Source organism: Ornithorhynchus anatinus, chromosome 14 (genome assembly GCF_004115215.2).
Source record: "Ornithorhynchus anatinus isolate Pmale09 chromosome 14, mOrnAna1.pri.v4, whole genome shotgun sequence".
Classification (NCBI taxonomy): Eukaryota; Metazoa; Chordata; class Mammalia; order Monotremata; family Ornithorhynchidae; genus Ornithorhynchus; species Ornithorhynchus anatinus.
The window spans coordinates 18,961,205-18,983,948 of record NC_041741.1 but is presented as its reverse complement, the minus strand read 5'-3'; the positions used below and the strand labels follow the sequence as shown (position 1 = coordinate 18,983,948).

The 22,744-nt window shown below is 44.9% G+C and overlaps 1 protein-coding gene across 1 annotated transcript in view; it reads right to left on the bottom strand.

Annotated features, from left to right (window-relative positions):
* The window catches only part of TPH2 (tryptophan hydroxylase 2), a 118,195-nt gene that overhangs the window by 3,821 nt on the left and 91,630 nt on the right, over positions 1 to 22,744 (bottom strand). Inside the window, exon 9 of the mRNA XM_029078578.1 lies at positions 18,623 to 18,718. Within this exon, the coding sequence (XP_028934411.1) occupies positions 18,623 to 18,718 (96 nt within the window). The remainder of the gene's footprint in view (positions 1 to 18,622; positions 18,719 to 22,744) is intronic.

Below are 22,744 nucleotides of genomic sequence, written 5' to 3'. Positions count from 1 at the left end.
TGTTATTTTTATGATAATGGTAGAAATCAATGCACTGTGAGTGCAAGAAAATTCATCAAATGGGGATTCCACAGGGCAATGATAGTTTTCCAGTTATTAAAATCCAGAATAACCTCAAGCTATTGAACTCCTCCAGCCTATCTTAATTGCTAAGGAGGATTAGAGCGGATCAAGAGCAGAGAAGCCCGGCAGATCAGTTTGCCGGTCAACTGGGCCCAGATATAACAAGTGATGGGATGGTGGAGCATCATACAACATAAACCCCAAGAGTGTAGGAAAAGTCTCTGTTGGAAGATACAATTATGAGACAACAGCTTAGTAGTCATCCAAAGCAGTACCTGAAGAAACAAAAAAGCCCAGGTTGTTATTTACAAAGCACTTAAAACTACAAAGTCTCACCAGTGATCCCACCACCGTGTCTGATGTGTTGATGTATGCACACTCCCAATCTCTACATTCTGATGATTTGCACTAGATCCAGTTTAATTGGGTGCTACGATAGTGGGCATTCAGAGAGAGAGAGATACAAAGAGTATGTAACCGGAATTGAGAATCAATGGATGGAATTTCGACCCGTGGTATTTACTGGGCACATGGAAGAATTCCACAGAACTGGTAGACAAATTCCCAGCCCATGAGCTTACAGTCTAGAGGAGGACCTGAGGTATGTGTTTTCCTAGAATGTGGCACCTCTAAAATTTCAGTATTTGATGTTAGTGATCCATTCCTAAATTACAATCAATGGGGTCACACATGGCCTGGCTATTTTGCCTCTGGACACTAAGTGTGGGGAAGGGGCAGGTCACATAATAACAAACTCTACTTTCATTCCATGAAAGGAGGATCAATATCTACCTATAAAATTAATTTCATTTGTAGCATCATCCAGGACAGAGCACCACACGTTGAATACACTACTGTGGCAAGACAAGCTTGTCCTTTGAAAATAGCCACTGTGGCAAGACAAGCTTGTCCTCTGAAAATAGAACAGTGTCCTCTTGTTTCCTTGAGAATAATAATGGTGTTTTTTAAGTGCTTCCTACATGCCAAAAATTGCGAGGGATACAAGATAGTCATAATGGACACAGTCCCTGTCCCACCTGGGTCTCACAATCTAAGCAAGAAGGAGAACAGATAATAATGTTGGTATTTGTTAAGTGCTTACCATGTGCAGAGCACTGTTCTACGCGCTGGGGGAGACACAGGGGAATCAGGTTGTCCCACATGGGGTTCACAGTCTTAATCCCCATTTTACAGATGAGGTAACTGAGGCACAGAGAAGTTAAGTGACTTGCCCACAGTCACACAGCTGACAAGTGGCAGAGCTGGGATTCGAACTCATGACCTCTGACTCCAAAGCCCATGCTCTTTCCACTGAGCCACGCTGCTTCCATTTCACAGATATTCATTCATTCATTCAATCATATTTATTGAGTGCTTACTGTGTGCAGAGCACTGTACTAAGCATTTGGAAAGTACAATTCACCGATAAAGAGAGACTATCCTCACCCACAACGGGCTAACAGTCTAGACCGGAGGAGACAGACATCAAAACAAGTAAAGAGGCATCAATAGCATCAATATAAATAAATAGCATCATAAGTATATATACATCAAAACAAGTAAACCGGCATTAATATAAATGAATAAAATGATAGATATGTACATAAGTGCTGTGGCGGTGACAAGTGTAAACTGAGGCACAGAGAAGTCAGAGGATTTGGACCATCTCCCCCATTTACCTGCTGCATGACCTTGGGGAAGCCACTTAATGCCTCTGTGCTTCAGTTCCCTCATCTGCAGAATGGGGAATCAATACTTGTGTCCCTTCTATTTAAACTGTGAGCCCCATGTGGGACCGGATTACCCTGTATCTAGCCCAGCCCTTAGTACAGTGCTTTGAACATAGTAAATGCTTAACAAATGTCACACCTCATTATTATTATTATTATCATTATCACACGACATTCCCGAGATCGCTTAGTGGGTTAGCGACACAGTTATGGTTATCACCCAGGTCCTTTGACTTCCAGGCCTGTGTTCTCTCCACTAGACTGTGCTGCTTTTCAGTGATGAGAAATTAGAAGATTTCGGAGACACTGAGTAGTAACAAACTTTGGAACCACCTAGGTAAAGAGAACAAGGTCTCAGAGCAAGAGGAGCCTAGAAGTATGCTTTCTTGAGCTCAGAGGCCTTTCCTGACTTAATCCCTCATTTCCTTTATCTGTCCTCAACTATGCATCAACCACATACCCCTAAACTCACTCACCCCAGCCCCACAGGACCTATGTACATACCCTTATTCTCTACATTTTTCTCTCCCTACAATTTAATGTCTGTCAGCCCCTGAGGGCTGAAAATCCCTAATGGGCATGGATCATGTCTACCAACTCTATTATATTGTGCTTTCCTAAGCTCTTAATACAGCACTCTATACACATTAAGTGCTCAATAAATATTATTAATTTGTTGACTGCAGTAGAGAGAGGGGTCAGAAACAGACCTAGGTAATCCTTCAAACAGAAAGTAAATCCCCCACCTCCCATTATTAAAAGACATGTAGAATCTGTAGGTGTAGAGAAGCAGTGTGGCCTGGGAGTAAGAGAACCTGGATTCTAAGCCCAGCTCTAACACGTCTGCTGTGTGACCTTGGTCAATTCACTTAACTTGCTTAACTTGCTTAATTCACTTCACTTAACTTGCTCTGGAAAGAGAACGGGCTTTGGAGTCAGAGGTCATGAGTTCGAATCCCAGCTCTGCCACTTGTCAGCTGTGTCACTGTGGGCAAGTCACTTAACTTCTCTGTGCCTCAGTTACCTCATCTGTAAAATGGGGATTGACTGTGAGCCCCACGTGGGACAACCTGATTCCCCTGTGTCTACCCCAGCGCTTAGAACAGTGCTCTGCACATAGTAAGCGCTTAACAAATACCAACATTATTATTATTATTATTATTATTAACTTCTCTGTGCCCTCAGTAGTCTCGTCTGTAACATGGGGATTCAATACCTGTCCTCCCTCCTGCAAAAGCTGGGAGCTCCATGAGGAACAGGAACTGTGTCCAACCTGATTATCCCAGCACTGAAGGATAGTCCTTGGCCCATAGAAAACACTAAACAAATCCACAATAATTAGTATGATTAGGTGCGTAAAGTTTGTGAGTTTATATGGACATTTACAACTATGTACCTTTTCAACTGTGCCTGGAAGTCTGACTTGTCAGCTCTAGAAAACAAGAATCTTAAAGGCAACAAATTAATCTTTCCTTGCATGTCAACGGACCACCCAGTGAGTCTTCGTAACAGATTTTCAGCCCAAATCTCCCAGCACAAATCCGATAGCTCGGACCCGCTGCCCTCTGTCCACAAAAGCCCAACTCGACATTTGCAGGATAAACTGGGCTCAACTGTAACAAACAAACCACGCCACCTATTTCCCTGTGTGCACTGGAAGGGAGGGAGAAACTACACTAGCAGTAAACAGCAAGCAGGACTGACAAAGGATGTGTGAACTTTGGGATCAACTAGCACTAGTTGCATTAATGGTATTTATTAAGTATCTATTGAATAAAGTGCATTGCAATCCATCAAGTAATGGTATTTACTGAGTGCTCACTGTTCACAGAGAACTCTGCTATGACTTGGGAGAGTATGTTTCAGAAGAGTCGGTAGACCCAAGTCCCGCCCACAAGGAGCTGACAGTCTTCAGGGGGAGACAGACATTAAAATAAAATATGGATAAGGGAAATAGTAGAGTATAAGGATAAGTATTTAGGTGCAGGAGGAGGGAGATGCTTAAGGAGCCAAGAGCGTAGATATCGCCATGGGGAGGGTGAGAACTTGGCCAGGGAAGGCCCCTAGGAGGAGGTGTGATTTTAGGATGATTTTGAAAATGGGAAGAGTGGCAGACTGTCAGATATGAAGAGGAAGGGCGTTGCAGGACCCTGGGAGGATGTGGGCAAGGGGTCAGCAGCGAGAGAGAAGAGATCAAAGTACAGAGAGAAGATTGCCATTAGAGGGGCAGAGTGTGTGGACTGGTGTTATAGTAGGAAATCAGGGAGACAGGGCTGTACGGAGACAGCAGATTGAGGACTTTACAGCCAGTGGTAAGGAGTTTCTATTTGATGTGGGGATGGATGAACGACCAATGGAAGTTTTTGAGGAGTGGAGAGCTGTGGATTGAATTTTTTTTCTTCGGGTTGTTTTTATTTTGATGGTTTTTTGCTCTGTTTTCTTTTGTTTTTCAGAAAAGTGATCTGTATGAAGTGGAAAGGGGAGAGGCAAGAAGCAGAGAGGTCAGCAAGGAGGCTGATGCAGTAATAAAAATAATAATATTGATGATGATGGTATTTGTTAAGTGCTTACTATGGGCCAAGCACTGATCTAAGCACTTAGGTAGATACCAGGTAATCAGGTTGTCCCACTTGGGGCTCACAGGCTTTATCCCCATTTGACAGATGAGGTAACTGAGGCACAGAGAAGTTAAGGGACTTGCCCAAAGCCACACATCTGACAAGTGGCATGGGCAGGATTAGAATCCACGATCTCTGACCCCCAAGCCCGTGCCTTTTCCACTATGCCAAGCTGCTTCTCCCAGTAGTCAAGGCAGGAAATTTTACATGTTTGGATCAGGGTGGTAGAAGCCTGGATGGAGAAGAAAGGGTGTATTCTAGAGGTGCTGCGAAGGAAGAACTAACAGGATTTGTTGACAGAATTTGGGGTTTGAAAGCGCAAGATGAGTTGATGATAATGTCAAAGTTATGGATTTGTGAGACAGGGAGGATGGTGGTGTTATGGATGGCAAAAGAAAAGTCAAAGAGAGGACAGAGCACTGAACTAAACGTTTGGGAAAATGCAAGAGAAACACCAGACAGGATCCCTGCTCACATGCTTGCCACCTCATGGGTAAGACAGACAGAATAATATTGACAAATAGTGAGGGGAATAACCAGTTTTAAATAGAGAGCAGAATAAATATGACAGGGTGAACTATCAGAATAAATAATAGAATTTACAATTAAAAGTACTTACTTGGAATACGTATAAATAGCAATATAAATCCTGGGTTGGTGGTTGGGTCAATATACCTCGGGGTATTGGGACTTGATCGGTGAAGACTTCCCGGAGTTTAGGAGAATTTTGAGGATCGTGAGGGCCAAGAACTGACAGACTGTGGGGAAGGGAGTTCCATCCCAGGGAAGGAGTATAGATAAGGGTTCAGAGGCAGTGGGAGGAGATCAAAATGCAATTAGAAGGTGATTTAGTGAGGAGAAATGATAGTGGCGCTAACCTTCCCACTATGCCTCGATCTCGCCTGTCTCGCCGCCGACTCCTGGCCCACATACTACCTCTGGCCTGGAACGCCCTCCCTCCTCAAATCCACCAATCACTCTTCGCCCCCTTTAAAGCCCTACTGGAAGCCCACCTCCTCCAAGAGGCCTTCCCAGACTAAGCCTCCCTCTTCCTCAGCTCCCCCTCTCTTCCACGTCACCTCATCTCGCTCCTTTTGCTCTCCCCCACCCCCACCCCCGCCCCACAGCACTGATGTATATATGTATATAAAATTCTATTTATTTCTATCGATGCCTCTCTACTTGTTTTGATGTCCGTCTCCCACCCTCTAGACTAAAGCCCGGTGTGGGCAGGGATTGCTTCTATTGCTGAATTGTACTTTCCAAGTGCTTAGTGCAGTGCTCTGCCCACAGTAAGCGCTCAATGAATATGATTGAATGAATGAATGAATGAAAAGTGCAAAAACGTATAATGGAGAGACCTTGCGGACAGCCATGAAGCCAATACAATAAGGATCGTTTGATGCAGAGGAAAGAGACAGCCATTAGAGATCTGGGAAGAGTGGAAGGAGGAATGTTCCTGGGAGACATTTCAGGAAGATGATCCAGGCAGCAGGATGGAGTATGCGCTAAACTGGGGAGAGGCCGACAGGCAAGGAGAGTAGCGAAGAGGCTGATTCAGTGGTCTCATCGTGATACGATGAGAAAGTGAACCACGTTGGTGAACGTTTCAGGGGAGTGGGATGGACAGAGCTGGGAAATATTTTGGAGGCTTAATAGGCAGGATGGAGCGGTTGACTGCGAGTGTGGGGAAGGATCAAGAATAACCTCAAGGCTGCAAGCTTCGGGGGAAAAGGAAGACGGCGGTGTGATAAATGGAGGCAGGAAAGCTGGGACAAGGGGAGAGTTTGGGGAGGAAGATAAGACATGTCGCTGTAGATTGTTTGAGGTATAGGCAGACAACCCAAGTAGGAAGAGAGGTAAGAGGTGATGTGAGATTGAATAGCAAGAGGGAGGTCGGAGATTGCGCAGTAGGAGAGAGATTCATTCAATAGTATTTATTGAGCGCCTGCTATGTGCAGAGCACTGTACTAAGCACTTGGAACGTACAATTTGGCAACAGGTATGTGAGCAGATGAGCTTCCTGAGAGTGAGAAGAGTAAGAAAACCATCAGGACACCTGCAATTAAAATACTGTCATTTTGCTTGTTGTAGACACCATGGATCTCACCATCTCCAAATACAGACGTAATCAGTGGCATTTATTGAATGCTTACCGTGTGCAGCACACTGGCCTAAGAACTTGGGTGAGTAGACCCAACCCCTGCCCACAATGAGCTTATAATCTACCAGGGGAGGCAGACATTGAACTAAATCACAGATAGGGATATTTCAGAGCCGATGAATTCTCCTTTAAGGACCATTTTGGATGGAATCATGCTTTAAAAATAATATCAGGTCAACTGATCAATCCTTTATACCCACTTTATATCGTTGTGTTGTACTCTCCCAAGTATGTAGTACAGTGCTCTGCACAGAAAAGGCACTCAAGAAATACAACTGCTTGAATGATTAAAAGAAAGTGTACTCCTATCCCAGAATACCCATTGGCCACTGGATCAAAACTTTTTAGTGATGTTTTAATGGAATTTTTTCATCCTTCTAGGTTTAAAAACTGTGATTTCACCCTCTAAATTAGGGTTGAGAAAACCTTAAGCGTGAAGCAGAATTTGAAAATTTGTTTTGTCCTGGAGCCAAAAAAAGAAGATGTGTGAGAAAGGAAACTGGCTGCGTCTGTACTTACATTCTCACCTATTACGATCAACATCTTCAGACCAAAAGGCCCTTTGAAAATCTACTTACCGACCAAACAAAAGGTGTGCTCTGAGGCCCTGCATTCTGACTGGCATTACTGGGATAGGCATTTGGGGTTTATCTAGGATCTAGATGTCACACACCCCATCACCTTACAGGGAACTGGCTGCAGATTTGATTCTGGGATCCTACAAGTGGGGTCCTCTAGATACTGCAAGGAGACGATCAGGGGAAAGCCACGTGAATACACAGACCTTAATCAGGGTACAGCTTGACCTGAGCTTCCCCTTTTCCCTCTGCTGCCTCTCTGCCCCCTCTTTAACCTTCCCTCAGCTAAGTTCCCTTTCACAGTCTTCACCCCCATTTTTACAGATGAGGTCACTGAGGCACAGAGAAGTGAAGTGACTGGGCCAAGGTCACACAGCAGACAAGTGGAGGAGCCGGGATTAGAACCCATGACCTCTGACTCCCAAGCCTGGGCTCACGCTGCTCATAATATCCCTTATCCTAAAAAATCCTTCCCTTGATCCCATGACTCCCTCCAATTATCTCCTCATCTCCTTCTTAGCACACCTCTCTAAAATCCTTGAGTTACCCATCGCCTCCACTTCTCTCCCCAACCCTTTCCATTCTGGCTTCAGCCCCTTCACTCTACCATAAGAGCCTTCTGTAAGATCACTAATCACCTCCTACTTCTCCAATCCGATGGCATCTACTCCATCCTGCTTCTCCTCCACCTGCCAGGTGCCTTTGACACAGTTGACCGTCCCGCTTCTCCCGGAAACACTATCCAACCTTTGTTTCACTGACACCGTCTTCGCCCGGTCACTCATTCTCAATCTCTTTTGTGGGCTCTTCCTCTGCATCTCGCCCCTTAATTGTGGTACTCTCTTAATTCTGGTCCCCCCCTCTTATTCTCCATCTACTCCTCAAGAACCTCCAGTGGTTGACCATCCACCTTCACATCGAACAAAACTGTCTCACCACTGACTTCAAACCACTCCATCACCTTGCCCCCTCCTACCTTTCATTCATTCATTCATTCGATAGTATTTATTGAGTGCTTACTATGTGCAGAGCACTATACTAAGCTCTTGGAGACCATCCTTACCCAGTGACAGGCTTACGGTCTAATCGGGGGAGACAGATGGACAAAAACAATAGCAATAAATAGAATCAAGGGGATGGACACCTCATTAACAAAATAAATAGGGTAATGAAAATATATACAAATGAGCAAATGAGCACAGTGCTGAGGGGAGGGGAAGGGAGAGGGAGAGGAGCAGAGGGAAAGGGATACCTCACAGCATCACTAAGATTTGTCCTTTCCTCTCCATCCAAACTACTAACGTGTTAATCTAAGAATTCATCCTGCCCTACCTTGAATATTGCATCAGGCTCACTGCTGACTTCCCTGTCTCCTCTCCCAACTTCAATCCATAATTCACTTCGATGCCAGCCTCCCTTTCTATGAAACCGTTTATTCCGTTTCCCCACTCCTCAAGAATATCCAGTGGCATCGACCTTCACATCAAACAGAAACTCTTTACTTCATTCATTCATTCATTTCATTGTATTTATTAAGCACTTACCATGTGCGGAGTACTCTACTGTGTGCTTGGGAAAGTACAAACAGTACCCACAATGAGCTTACAGTCTAGACGGGGGTGGGGGAGACCGACAACAATACAAATAAATAACATTACAGTCATAAAGATAAGTGCTGTGGGGCTGGGAGGTGGAGGGAGAGCAAAGGGAGCGAATCAGGGTGACCCAGAAGGGAGTGGGAGATGAGGAAAAGCGGGGCCTAGTCTGGAAAGGCTTCTTGGGGGAGACGTCCCTTCAATAAGGCTTTGAATGAGGGGAGAGCCAATGTCTGTCGGATTTGAGGAGGGAGGGCGTTCCGGGCCAGAGGCAGGATGCGGGGTCAGCGACGAGACAGATGAGGTCAAGGCACAGTGAGAGGTGAGAACTAGAGGGGCGAAGTATAAGGGCTGGATTGTAGAAGGAGAGGAGCAAGGTGAGGTAGGAGGGGACATGGAGATGGGACCAAGGCTACTTTAAAGCTTGAAATCACCTTTCTCCAGCCTACATTACCTCCCAGATTTCCTACTACAACCCGGCCCACACACTTCACTCCTCTAATGCCAACCTACTCGATCTTGTCTATCTCACCGTTGATTCCCGAACCCATATCCTGGAACTCTCTCGCCTTTTATATCAGACAGACCATCACTCTCCCCATCTTCAAAGCCTTATTAAAAGCACGACTTCTCCAAAAGGCCTTCCCCAACTAAGCCCTCATTTTTTCTCTCATTTCCTTCTACACTGAACTTGCTCTTGGATTGGTATCTTTTATTCATCCCACCCTCAGCCCCAAAGCAATTATGTATATATCCATAATTTATTCATTTATATTAATGTCTGTTCCCCTCTCTAAACTGTAAGCTTCCTGTGGGCGGGGAACACATCTACCAGCTCTGTTGTATTGTACTCAGTTACTTAGTACAGTGCTCTGCACACAGTCAGCACTCAATAAATATTATCGATTGATTGATTTCCACTTAAGCAAATGGCATCGTCGTGTCTCACGACTTGTTTCCGAGCCATAGCGACAGCACGGGCACATCTCTCCCAGAACTTCCCCCTCTCCATCTGCAATCGTTCTGGTAGTCTATCCATAGAGTTTTCTTGGTTAAAAATATGGAAATGGTTTACCACTGCCGCCTTCCTCACAGTAAACTCGAGTCTTGGCCCTCGACTCTCTCCCGTGCCGCTGCTGCCCAACATGGGTGAGTTCTGACTAATAGCAGATGGCCTTCTACTCGCTAGCCCAAGCTAGGAATGGAACGGGTAGGTCTCTTCTTGCTTCTCCCTCCCGAACCCAAGACTGGTAGAGGACTGGAAACTCTCCAGGTGTGACCCTGAGAGGGGAAATGGCATTGTAGCAAAGATGTAAATCTATATAGACCTTCCCCTTTCCATTCTTTCATCCAGTCCTCTTGTTTAGTCTTCATTTATCTTAGGGAGGGTGGGGACGGGGAGTGGGTCAGCAGGAGACATGTCCTCCTATTCTCCTCCATCTTCAAGGAGACTTGTAAAACAAGATTATAAAAATTATACTGTTATCCCCCATCATGGGGTCATCATCATACACAGGAAATACAAACACCCTTTATACGAACATGTAAAGGTGTCGTATGAACACGTAAAGAAAATCCAGTACACAGTGAATGTGTGAAGTGCTCAACAACAATAGGACGATTCACAGTTAAAGGTTTCTCATTAGAAATCAAAATGCATATTTTATTCTCAGTGTTCTGGGCTCTGAATTTAACTTAGGGAAAACCATCTCCCCTAATGGATGATGGAGTAAATTGCTTTCTTTTTTGTAGGTTCCCCAGATAGTTCAAGGTTTTTAGGAAAAAAGTTCCTGATGTTCAGAGTGGGATGAATAATAAATTTAAAAAATGGTATTTGTTAAGCACTTACTATATGCAAAGCACTGTTCTAAGCGCTGGGGGATACAAGGTGATCAGGTTGTCCCACATAGGGCTCACAGTTTTCATCCCCATTTTCCAGATGAGGCCACACAACTGGCAAGCGGAGGAGCCGAGATTAGAACCTACGACCTCTGACTCCCAAGCCTGGGCTCTTTCCACCAAGCCATGCTGCTTCAACTTCCACAGGTCTTTCTCTTCCTGGATTGAATCAAGTCTACAGTAGCAGTCTAAAGCCGCAGCTGTATCTGATCACGACCTTGACTAAATTTTGAAAAATAAAACCAGGAATGGAATAATGTTGAAATTAAAGAAAGGCTGGATTCTAGATCAATGACACAGACTCAATTAAAAGATCTATGGCAAAGATTTGATTTTTCCTAAAGTTTTTAACCTACCGAGGAAAAAGGGAGGAGCAAATGACTAAAAATTATTTTAAATAGATGGAATACCTACTGTTGAGATGCACGACTGATTAATTCCTGCATGAGCAAAATACTGCAGCACAAATACTTTAAGCATTGTGATTTAGCTCAAGTCCCTCAAGTATGACACACTGGTGGTGCATAAACTTGGAAAATAGACTTTCAAAAATAGGGCATTCTGAACCGAAGGTGGGAATGGGTAAAAAGAGACATACGGGCATGCAGCCCAGCAATATTCCAACGCAATCGGGGTTTCAAATTAATAATAATATACAAATGGCTTAACGATCAACCAAATTCCAGTAAATCATTTTCCAGGCTCAGCAGTGGTTTAAAGGATGGGATGAAACTCATGAATTGGATAGATGATTGTGGTGGTTTCTTCAGTAGCAAATGAAGCATTTTAAGAAGCACTGAAAAAGTTATGATTCTTGTTCAAGCCCCAGGATGGTTAGCAAAAACACAAACATTTTCTAGTTTGCAAGTAGTCTATCTGTATAGAAGTCACATTTTCCAGATTATTTCAAATGATTTATTTTACCTGTCGTTTACAAATACCCAGGTAAAACCATGTTCTTATTAGCCTTCCACTTGCATAGTGTCAACATTGGGGAAGGAAATGCTATAACAAAGATTTTAACTCACATTTTCTAGATTTGTGTTTATTTTGGCAGTCCCAATATGCCTTTTACATGCTTATATGGGCTATCTGAAAAGAATAAAAATAAATCTCCTCTAGACTCTAAGTTTGTGGGCAGGGAATGTGTCTATCAACTCTGTTGTACGGTACTCAAATCCCGGCTCTGCCACTTGTCAGCTATGTGACTGTGGGCAAGTCACTTAACTTCTCTGTGCCTCAGTTACCTCATCTGTAAAATGGGGGTTATCTGTGAGCCGCACATGGGACAACCTGGTTACCCTGTATCTCCCCCAGCACTTAGAACAATGCTCTGCACATAGTAAGCACTTAACAAATACCAACATTATTATTATTACTCTCCCACACATTTAGTACAGTGCTCAGCACACAGTAAGCAGTCGATATATACCACTGGTAGATTAATTGATTAAAGCAAATACTAAATCGTATAAACTGTATAAACTTTCAGGCAGCATCTGGATATTTCTGCAACAGTGCCTCTGCTGAGTGCTCACTCCTAAAAGGCTGACGTTTAAAACACATTTATTTCAGGAAGGGCGTGTACAAATATTAGTGGGGCACCCATATCAGAAAAATCTGAGAAATCAATTAAAAACTTTTTCTATCCAATATCATCAGCAAGAACAAGGTTGGAGGAAATGAGAGAATGAACGTCAATGAGGCCGACTCCAGTCAGCCAGCAGACAAGTGGGGGAGCCAGGACTGGAATCGAGGTACTCTGACCCTAGGACCACACTCTATCCGTTAGACCACGCCGCTCCTCTAATGATTATTATTATTACTAATGATATTAATCATCATCATTATCCTTATCAAGTATCTTTATGCAATCACCTGGGTGGCGAAACTTTCCCTGACAGGAGTGGAAGAAGGAAGCTTGTCGGGGGCTAACAGCCACAGTTCAAAATATGAAAGCACCCAGTTGGAAGCAGATCCATCGATCAAACAGTTAATGGTATTTATTTGGCACTTACTTTGTGCAGAGGACTGCTCTAAGTGCTTGGGGGACTACAATAGACTACAAAATCCTTGCTCTTAAGGATTTTACAACCCTTAGCAGGTGAGACAGGCAGTGAAATTAATTACAGGTAAGGGAAGTGACTGCATATAAGGATACGCAGCCCCGCAGGGGGATGCAATTGTTCGGGAAGAGAGTGGGATGGTCCTCTGGAAAAACACTGCCGGTGTCGGGGTTCAAATAAAATAATGGATCCTCGCCTGGGAGGCAACATGGGCCACTGGAAAGAGTGTGGGGTTGGGAGAAGAGAGATCTGGGTTCTATTCCGGGCTCTGTCACCTGCCTGCTGTGTGACCTTGAGAAAGTCCCTTAATGTCTCTGCGCTTCAGATTCCTCATCTTTAAAATGGAAATAAAATAGCTGCCCTCCCTCCTCCTGAGATCTGGAGCTCCATGTCAGACAAGCGACTTGGTTATCTCATATCTAGCCCAGCGCTTAGCACAGTCCTTGGTGCACAATAAGCACTAAACAATTTTTAGGGCATTTATTGAGGGCTTCTTATTGTATGCCAAGCACTGTACTAAGCGCTGAGATAGATAGGAGATAATCAGCATTGAATGTGTGAAGTGCTCAACAACGAGAGGAGGATTCACACCTACAGCTCTCTCATCTCTTAAAATGCTAGAAATCAAAATGTATATTTTATTCTCAGTGTTCTGAGCTCTGTATTGAATGGAGGGAAAATCATCTCCCCTAATGGATAAGATAATCAACATGGACACAATCCATGTCCAACATGGGGCTCCCAACCTTAATCCCCATTTTATAGATGAGGCAAAGAGAAGTGAAGTACCTTGCCCAAGGTCACACAGCAGACAAGTGGCAGAGCCGCGATTGGAACCAAAGTCCTCTGACTCCTAGGACCACGCTCTATCTGCTAGATCATGCCACTCCTCTAACGATTATTATTGTTATTACTAATGATAATCATCATCATTATCCTCACCAAGTAGCATTATGCAATCAGCTGGGTGACAAAACTTCCCCTGACTGGAGTGGAAGAAGGAAGCCAGCCCTGTTCATGAAGTTTGCAGATTCCCACCAAAGTAGGTCATTTGTCAGAGAAGGAGCGTGGCTCAGGGGCAAGAACCCATGCTTGGGAGTCAGAGGTCATGGGTTCGAATCGTGACTCCGCCGCTTGTCGGCTGTGTGACCGTGGGTAAGTCACTTCACTTCTCTGTGCCTCAGTTCCCTCATCTGTAAAATGGGGACAACCTGATGACCCTGTATCTCCCCCAGCACTTAGAACAGTGCTCTGCACATAGTAAGCGCTTAACAAATACCAACATTATTACTATTATTTGGACGGCAGGAGTAGAATCCAAAGCGACCTCAGATCAATTTGAAAATACCTTCTGAAACAGAATGGAATTCAACTGGGAAAAATAGAAGAAACATGGTGGGACATTCAGTTTGAGGAAAGACTGAATCGCCTCAAAAGACTGACCACCTGTAAGCTCGCTGTGGGTAAGGAAATGTCTACCCACTCTGTTGTATCGTACTCTCCCAAGTGTTCAGTACAGTGTTCTGTGCACAGTAAGGGCTCAATAAGCATGATTGATTGATTGACAGATTAACTACTGAAGGAAAATATCTCACTTATAATCAACAGTGGAGTCCTCGTGGCCAAAACCATCATGATATAAGGATGAATTCATAAGATTTTAATAAGGACTGAGGCCTAATGCTTCTGGGAGAATGTATCCTATAATGTTAAGCTCCTTGAGGGTGGGGATTCATTTGTTCAGTCGTATTTATTGAGAGCTTACTGTGCGCAGAGCAATTGGAAAGTACAATCTGGCAACAGACAGACCCAATCCCTACCCAACAACGGGCTCAAAGTCTCTCATCTACCAGCTCAGTTGTACTTTCCCAAGTAGAAAGTAGAGTAGAGAGCTCTGCAAACAGTAAGTTCTCCACAAATACCATGAATTTATTAGAACACTATGTCCAGTTTTAGTTCCTGCATATGTTTTAATTGGAGAAACTGAATATGACCCAGGAGACAACAACAAGGGAATAGAAAACAAATCATGGGAGAAATTGGGGGTATTTTAATGTGGAGACGGGAAGACTAAGAAATCTCTAAATATCTGCCATCAAGACTATGAAAGTTCTATACGAGGACAATGCTGAACGATTAATGTTCGTGTCCACAGAGTACTGAACAAATGAAAATAGATTCAGGCAACAGGCACGAGGAGGTTGGTGTGACATCAGAAAAAAACTACCTTCACTTCTAGGATGAAACTCGAGCACGGCCTACCGAGGGAGGTAGCGTCACCACCCCGGAGGCTTTTAAACCATAATGGACAACCTTCTCTGACTTAAATGGATTAGTCATTCACCTCCCTGGGGGATTTGTGAGGACAGAAGGCTCCAGTTGCCTGAAAGGTCTGAAGGAGACCTGCAAGATAGACAACAGATTATGCATTTTAATGTAAAGGTCCACAGCTCCTCTCAATTTTCAATCTACTGTAGATGAATCAACAGGAATGAAGCAACACAGTAATTCTCTTCGGGGCTCTAAAGAGGAGGTGATAACTGTATTATCTTGCCTAGAGGATCTTGGTCAGGGTCTGCGTGGTGGCCTTCTTTTGATTAGTAGGGTATTTTCTTTAGCTTTTTCTACTCCCCGCACTTCAACAGCAAGTTATTTCCTCTGTGTTTATGTGGGATCCCTGACATTTAGTCACTTAGACAGCAGCAGTCTGCTTCTGCCTCCAAGAGATGCGAAAGTTTTCCGTGTTTTCAGTCCACGGATGTCTCTGCTCATCTCCACCCTGGAATTTAGGGTTGCGCCCCCCCCCGGATGACTGACCATCCCAGCTCTTCATTTCGTGCATGGAAAGCACGCCTACCTCACCGACTTGAGAATTTTCTTCACCGACTTGAGAATTTTACAGGGATATAAAGCAGTTCTGGCCTAGAGAAACAGGGCGGCCCAGTGGACTGGGTGCAATCCCGGCTCTGCCATTTGTCTGCTGTGGGAGCTCGGGCTTCACTTTTCTGGGCCTCGGTTACCTCATCTGTAAAATGGGAATCGAGGTTGTGAGCCCCATGAGGGGCAGGGACTGAATCCACCCTGATTAGCTCCTATCTACCCCAGCACTTATTGCAGTTTCTGGCACAGCGTGAACGCTTAAAAAGTACCATAAAAAAAGTACTGCTAACTCCCAAGCTGCTTCGTGTGAACTGCACACCCACTGAAAGTAGACCAGAGTGGAAAGTAAAGATGACTCAAACCAGAATTGGACCATATTTGAGGCAGTTTGGTCTAAGGAAAAGCCCGGGACTGGAAATCAGGGGACCCAGGATCTAGGCCTGGCTCCACCACTGACCCTGGAGAAGTTACCTGTCTGCGCCTCCACTTTGTCATCTATAAATGAAAGATAAAATACCGCTTCGTCCTCCTGAATATAATAATGTCGGTATTTGTTAAGCGCTATGTGCAGAGCACTGTTCTAAGCGCTGGGGTGAACCCGGGGTAATCGGGTTGTCCCACTTGAGGCTCACAGTCTTCATCCCCATTTTACAGATGAGGCCCAGAGAAGTGGAGTGACTTGCCCACCGTCACACAGCGGACAAGTGGCGGAGCCGACATTCGAACCCAAGACTTCTGACTCCCAAGCCCGGGCTCTTGCCACCGAGCCATGCTGCTCCTTCTTAGGCAGTGAGCCTTGTGTGGGATAAGGACTGTCTGATCTGATTATCTTGCATCTATTCCGGCATTTAACATGATGTTTGTGTGGAATACACATTTAAGAAAAAGCTAAATGATTAAAAATGCCAATGTATAAGGAGGGGAGAGCAAGGGATTTCAAACTGCAGTAAGACAAGCGGCATGGTCTAGTGAAAAGACACAGGATGAATTCAAGAGACCCGGGTTCAAATCCCACATCTGCCACTTAATAATAATGGTATTTGTTAAGTGCTTACTATGTGCCCAGCACTGTTCTAAGCACTGGGGTAGAAACAGGGTTATCAGGTTGTCCCACATGGGGCTCACGGTCTTAATCCCCCTCTTCCAGATGAGGCAACTGAGGCACAGAGAAGCGTGGCTCAGGGGAACGAGTCCAGGCTTGGGAGTCAGAGGTCATGGGTTTGAATCCAGGCTCTGCCACTTGTCAGCTGTGTGATTGTTGGCAAGTCACTTCACTTCTCTGGGCTTCAGTTCCCTCATCTGTCAAATGGAGATTAAGACTGTAAGCCTCACGTGGGACGACCTGATGACCCTGTATCTACCCCAGCGCTTAGAACGGTGCTCTGCACTTAGTATGCGCTTAACAAATACCAACATTATTATTAAAGTGGTTTGCCCAATGTCACACAGCAGGCAAGTGGCAGGGCCGGGATTAGAACCCACGTCCTCTGACTTCCCGGCCTGTGCTCTTTCCACTAAGCCACGCAGCTTCACTTGCTTGCTGTGTGACCTCGGGGAAGTCACTTAACTTCTCTGTGCCTTCATCTCTTCATCAGTAAAATGGGGATTAAATACATGTTCTCTCTCCCCTACAGACTGTGAGCCCCTTTTAGGTTAGGGACTGTGTCTGTCCTGATTATCGAGGATCTACCCCAGGACTTGGGTCAGTATTTGACCCATAGCAATTACTTAACCAACACCCCAGCATTATCATACGTGGGGAGACTCCGATTCATCCCGCAGCCCAATAGGGGAAAGGGGAGAACACCACAGGGACCCCGGGCTGTATCAGACCCCTCATCCTGCTGGAGGAAACAGCAGGGGAAGCAGGAGTCCAGGCCGGTTTTCCGCCATGCCCACCCTGGAGTCCACCTGGCTCTCACCATGCTCGGCCCACAGCCAACCTGCCATGCTTCCTGACACGTTGGGCCCTGTGCCACGGCTGTGGATAGGACCTGGTCGCTCAGTCAATCATATTTATTGAGCGCTTACTGTGTGCTGAGCACTTGGGAGACTTCAACACAACAGTATAACAGACGCATTCCCTGCCCACGGTGAGCTTACAGTCTCAAGGCCCTTCCTTGGGGTCAAACCCGGTTCTTGTCACACACACACACACTGGTGAGGGGCAACCCAGCCCTCAGGCCATGGTGGAATCATGAGAAAATTAAAGGATCTGCTTGGAAAGAATTCCAGTCAGAACCATAAAATCACATTTCTTATTTTATTAATTCCTTGTCCCTGACTCTTCCATTTTGCTTCTACCCCTGAATCGGGCCAAAGCCAATCACCAAAACACGTCCAACAAAATGTTTTCTCCCCACCGAGGAAAATTGGAATAAACTTAAAGCAGATGACTAGAGTTCATTTTGCATACAAACTTCAACAAAATGCGGATGGTAATGTGGAAAATGTTGTCTTGCATAACGTTTTTCCTCTGTTATTTTTATTCCTTTTTAACTTACTCAGAGAAGGCAACAGGGCTAACAGATTCCAACAAGAATATTTTAAACCCAAAGCAGGACAAAAAAAATGATTAATTTAAGCCTGGCTAAAGTTGTCAGCTGCTTTTCTAGCCATATGCAAGTTGTTTAACGGTTTCTGGATAACATTCTTCAGCTCCAAATCTATCTCACTGTATATCTGGCCCGTAAATCGACAATTTTTTGAAGATACCTGGAAAGTTATTAAACACCGACTGCCTCTTTAGTATGCAGGATCGGTGCAAGCTCACTGTCAGTTTCTCGGTGCACAAATCGGATTAGCCGTCTGTCACTCAGTGTTCCAGGATGGCTGCTCACTTCTCAGCCTCCACTTGGGTCCAACCACACAGCCGTAATTATCACGTGACCCATTTCCCAAGTGTCAAAACGCAGGTCGGTCCCCACATCCCAAGTGGCGAATCTTCGATATTAAACATTTAAGGACTTCTGCAGAAAGAAATACGACCGCAACAAATCGACACGCCCATGGCCTCGCGGGCCTCGTACCTTCAGTTCTCCGATGGAGGATAGAAGCCCAGCTCCGTAAGCCCGCAACTGTCCCTCTTGCTTGCAAAGGCCAAACTCAATGGTAAAGAAATAGCACTACAAGACAAAAATGGGAAAGAAGGCTCCTTTGGGCTCATCAACAAGCACTTCTCAACAGGCAACGGACACTCACCGAGCCCCCTTTCTTCCCGGTTTCATATGGTCATCACCAATCTGAATCGAGGTCACTTGCCGACCCAGATTCTTTTTCCTCCTTACGGCTCCGTGGGCCAGGCCTTCGGAAACAGCACGAGCTCTCGCATGCACAGAGAGGATCATGCCGTCAAGAGCGTCATCTTTAAAAATGAGGGACAGCTGTGTTTTATATATATTGACACTCCAGCACCTGCCCTGGAAGGTACAGTTTGGGAAACTTTCTTCCCTGGAGGTCTTTGTACCTAGGTCATTTTAAAAGGGATTGCCGGATAAACTTTATTATCCATCGTTCAATCCTTTTTTTTCAAGCAGTCATATTTGCTTGAAATATGCTTGGAGAAGCAGCGTGGCTCAGTGGAAAGAGCATGGGCTTTGGAGTCAGGGCTCATGAGTTCGAATCCCAGCTCTGCCACTTGTTGGCTGTGTGACTGTGGACAAGTCACTTAACTTCTCTGTGCCTCAGTTCCCTCATCTGTAAAATGGGGATTAAGACTGTGAGCCCCACGAGGGACAACCTGATTCCCCTATGTCTACCCCAGCGCTTAGAATAGTGCTCGGCACATAGTAAGCACTTAACAAATACCAACATTATTATTTATTGAGTGCTTACCAGGTGCGGGGAGCTGTAGTAAGAGCTTGGGAGAGTACAATATAAGAGAGTTGGTGGACATATCCCCTGCCCATAACGAGCTCACAGTTGGCGGCTGGGGGAGACAGACATTAATATAAACGAATATGTGGAGTTTTATTTAAAGAGATCATTATAAAGAGCTTTTTCTGCACTTCCATGACCCGAATGAGTTTGTGCTGCTTCCGATAATGCCTGCCGTGCCGCCGAGTTCGAGGAGTGGGAGAATATGGATCGGCATTTGAAATTCCTTTTTTAAGCAGGAGGATCTAGAGAGCCACCGAATGGTCTACCGAACCACCCAAACATATTCCTTAATGCAGATTCCCCAAACAAACCATAAAAATAAACTGAGGCAGCTTCCATGACATAGCACAGCAGAAACCTCCAATCTGTCCCCTTGTTTCTATTGGAAATAGACCATATCTTCGACTCACAGAATTAAAAAGTGGGAAACAGCGTGGCTCAGTCGCAAGAGCCCAGGCTTGGGAGTCAGAGGTCATGGGTTCGAATGCCAGCTCTGCCTCTTGGCAGCTGGGTGACTGTGGGCAAGTCACTTCACTTCTCTGTGCTTCGGTTCCCTCATCTGTAAAATGGGGATGAAGACTGTGAGCCTCATGTGGGACAATCTGATGAGCCTGTATCTACCCCAGCGCATAGAACAGTGCTCTGCACATAGTAAGTGTTTAAGAAATACCAACAATATTATTATTATTATTAAAAGTGCCGATGATTCTGAGGAACAGGAGAAAAGAAATAACCTCTCTGCTTGATGACCTTGGGGAAGCCACTTAACTTCTCTGTGCCTCCAGTTAATCAATCAATCATATTTATTGAGCACTTACTGTATGCGAAGCCCCATATTGGTGCTTAGGAGAATACGATGTAAGAGAGTCGGTAGAGACATTCCTGCCCACATTTAGCTTACTGTCTGGAGGGAGAAGTTCATCTGTAAAATGGGGAGTCAATCTTTCTCCCTCTGTCTTAGACTGTGGTCTCTAACGTGGGACAGGGATTGTGTCCAACCCGATTATCTCGGATCTTCCCTAGCACTTACAACCGTCCTTGACAGCGAGTAAGCAATTAACAAATGCCATTAAACAAAAAGGAAGAACAAAATTAGGAACTGCCTTGAATTGCGACTCTCAACTAGTACTCATTGGTCAATCTGAAGGTGACGGAAGACAGATGTTAAACACCCACGAGGATGAGAGGTGAATAAAAATTAATTCTTCCTGTGGTAACAGATCTCTATTTTTATTTGGCTGTTGGTGTAATTTCTTTAGGTTGGTATATGCTTCTGCTGTCACATATTAAAAAGTGGGCGTTGGTTCATTTCTAAAGGGGGCGACTTAAGCCTTTTACTAGGAAGCTTTGTGAAGCAGCGTGGCTCAGTGGAAGGACCATGGGCTTGGGAGTCAGGGGACATGCGTTCGAATCCCAGCTCTGCCGCTTGTCAGTTGTGTGACTGTGGGCAAGTCACTTCACTTCTCTGGGCCTCAGTTCCCTCATCTGTAAAATGGGGATGAAGACTGTGATTCCCCACTTGGGACACCCTGATGACCTTGTATCTACCCCGGCGCTTAGACCAGCGCTTGGCACACAGTAAGCGCTTAACAAATACCATCATCATTATTATTATTCGTGTTCAATTCCTGGCTCCTCCAGGCAGTCTGCCAGAGCCTCCATTTACCCTTTTGTATACTAGATACGGTATTTAGATGCCCCCAAATTAATTTACTCAGCTTCTAACCCATCGATCAATTATATTTGATTGATTTGCCCTTACTGTGGGCAGAGCAATGTTCTGAACACTTAGGAGAGTACAATACAGCAGAGTTGGTAGACACGTCCTCAAGGAACTTACAGTCTCTAGGACTCCAAGGTCCAAGAGTACTACTCTACCCCAGCGTGCAGTTCGATGTAAGCACTATTTTCATTATTAATAATGGTACTTATTGGTACTTATTGAGCACTTACTGTGTGCAGAGCACTTGGGAGACTACGATCCAATAGAGTTGGTTGACATGATCCTTGCCTGCATGGAGTTGACAATCCAGTGGAGTTTACAATGCGTCGCTCATCTTATTCAATCAATCATATTTACTGGGCGCTTACTGTGTGCAGAATACTGTACTGAGCGCTTGGGAGAGGACAATACAGCAACAGAGAGAGATGATCTCCAAGCTCCAGATTGGATAAGCTACCTCTATAGCCAGGTTGATCTCTCCAAGATCCATTTCCTCACCCTCATCATTGTTGGTTGTTTACTGAGCCCCAATATCAGGGGAAAATACCCGAGGGAGAGCACGGGAAAGTCATTCCCCTCTCTTCTCCCGAGAATCCCGGGGCGCAATGCGGAGGATAGAGCCGATAGCATGTTTAATGATCCACATCCAAACAATTTCAGATGACCTTTGAGGAAATCGGGTTTTGCAATGTCCGCAGGAATGTTCATAAAGATTTGGATTTTCATCTTATTTTATGTCACACCTTTCTGTAACCCACTGCGCAGCCAGCTCCTAGTCAGGGAGAAACTTCAAAAGGTCAATGATCAATTTGGATAAAAACTTAGAATTCAAGGTCCGTGGCCGGCCTTAAGTCTGAACGTTTCTGGGCCTGGGATGACCTTTCAGGAAATACATAGTTCCCCTCTATCAGGCACAAATCCATCGGGAAATCATTTCAGTAACAGGAAATGTGCTTCACTACACCCCAAGTCAGCCTGCCTGTGGTTTTCCTTCTCTTTTTCACACATACGTACACACATCAAGGGGAAACATTAAGACGGAACTGCTCTCCTGTGAATCTCATGAGTCCATAGAATTTGAATGATACTCCTGTTTCAAAAGACAGCAAGAACCCCAAAATGGCATCTCTCAAATTTGCAGTCAGGGAAGAAACGAAGCAAATATCTTGGATGCCCAAACTTCAGGTCCGTTATAGTCACGACTAGGCCTGAACAGAAGTCATTTATTCATTCATTCATTCATTCATTCAATAGTATTTATTGAGTGCCAACTATGTGCAGAGCACTGTACTAAGCGCTTGGATTATACAATTCAGCAACAGATAGAGACAATCCCTCCCCAGTGACGGGCTCACGGTCTAATCAGAGGAGACAGACAGACAAAAACAATAGCAATAAATAGAATCAAGGGGATGTACACCTCATTAACAAAATAAATGGGGTAATAAAAATATATACAAATGAGCAGACGAGCACAGTGCTGAGGGGAGGGAAGAGGAGAGGGGGAGGAGCAGAGGGAAAGAGGGGGAGGACATCCCTGAGCGGAGGA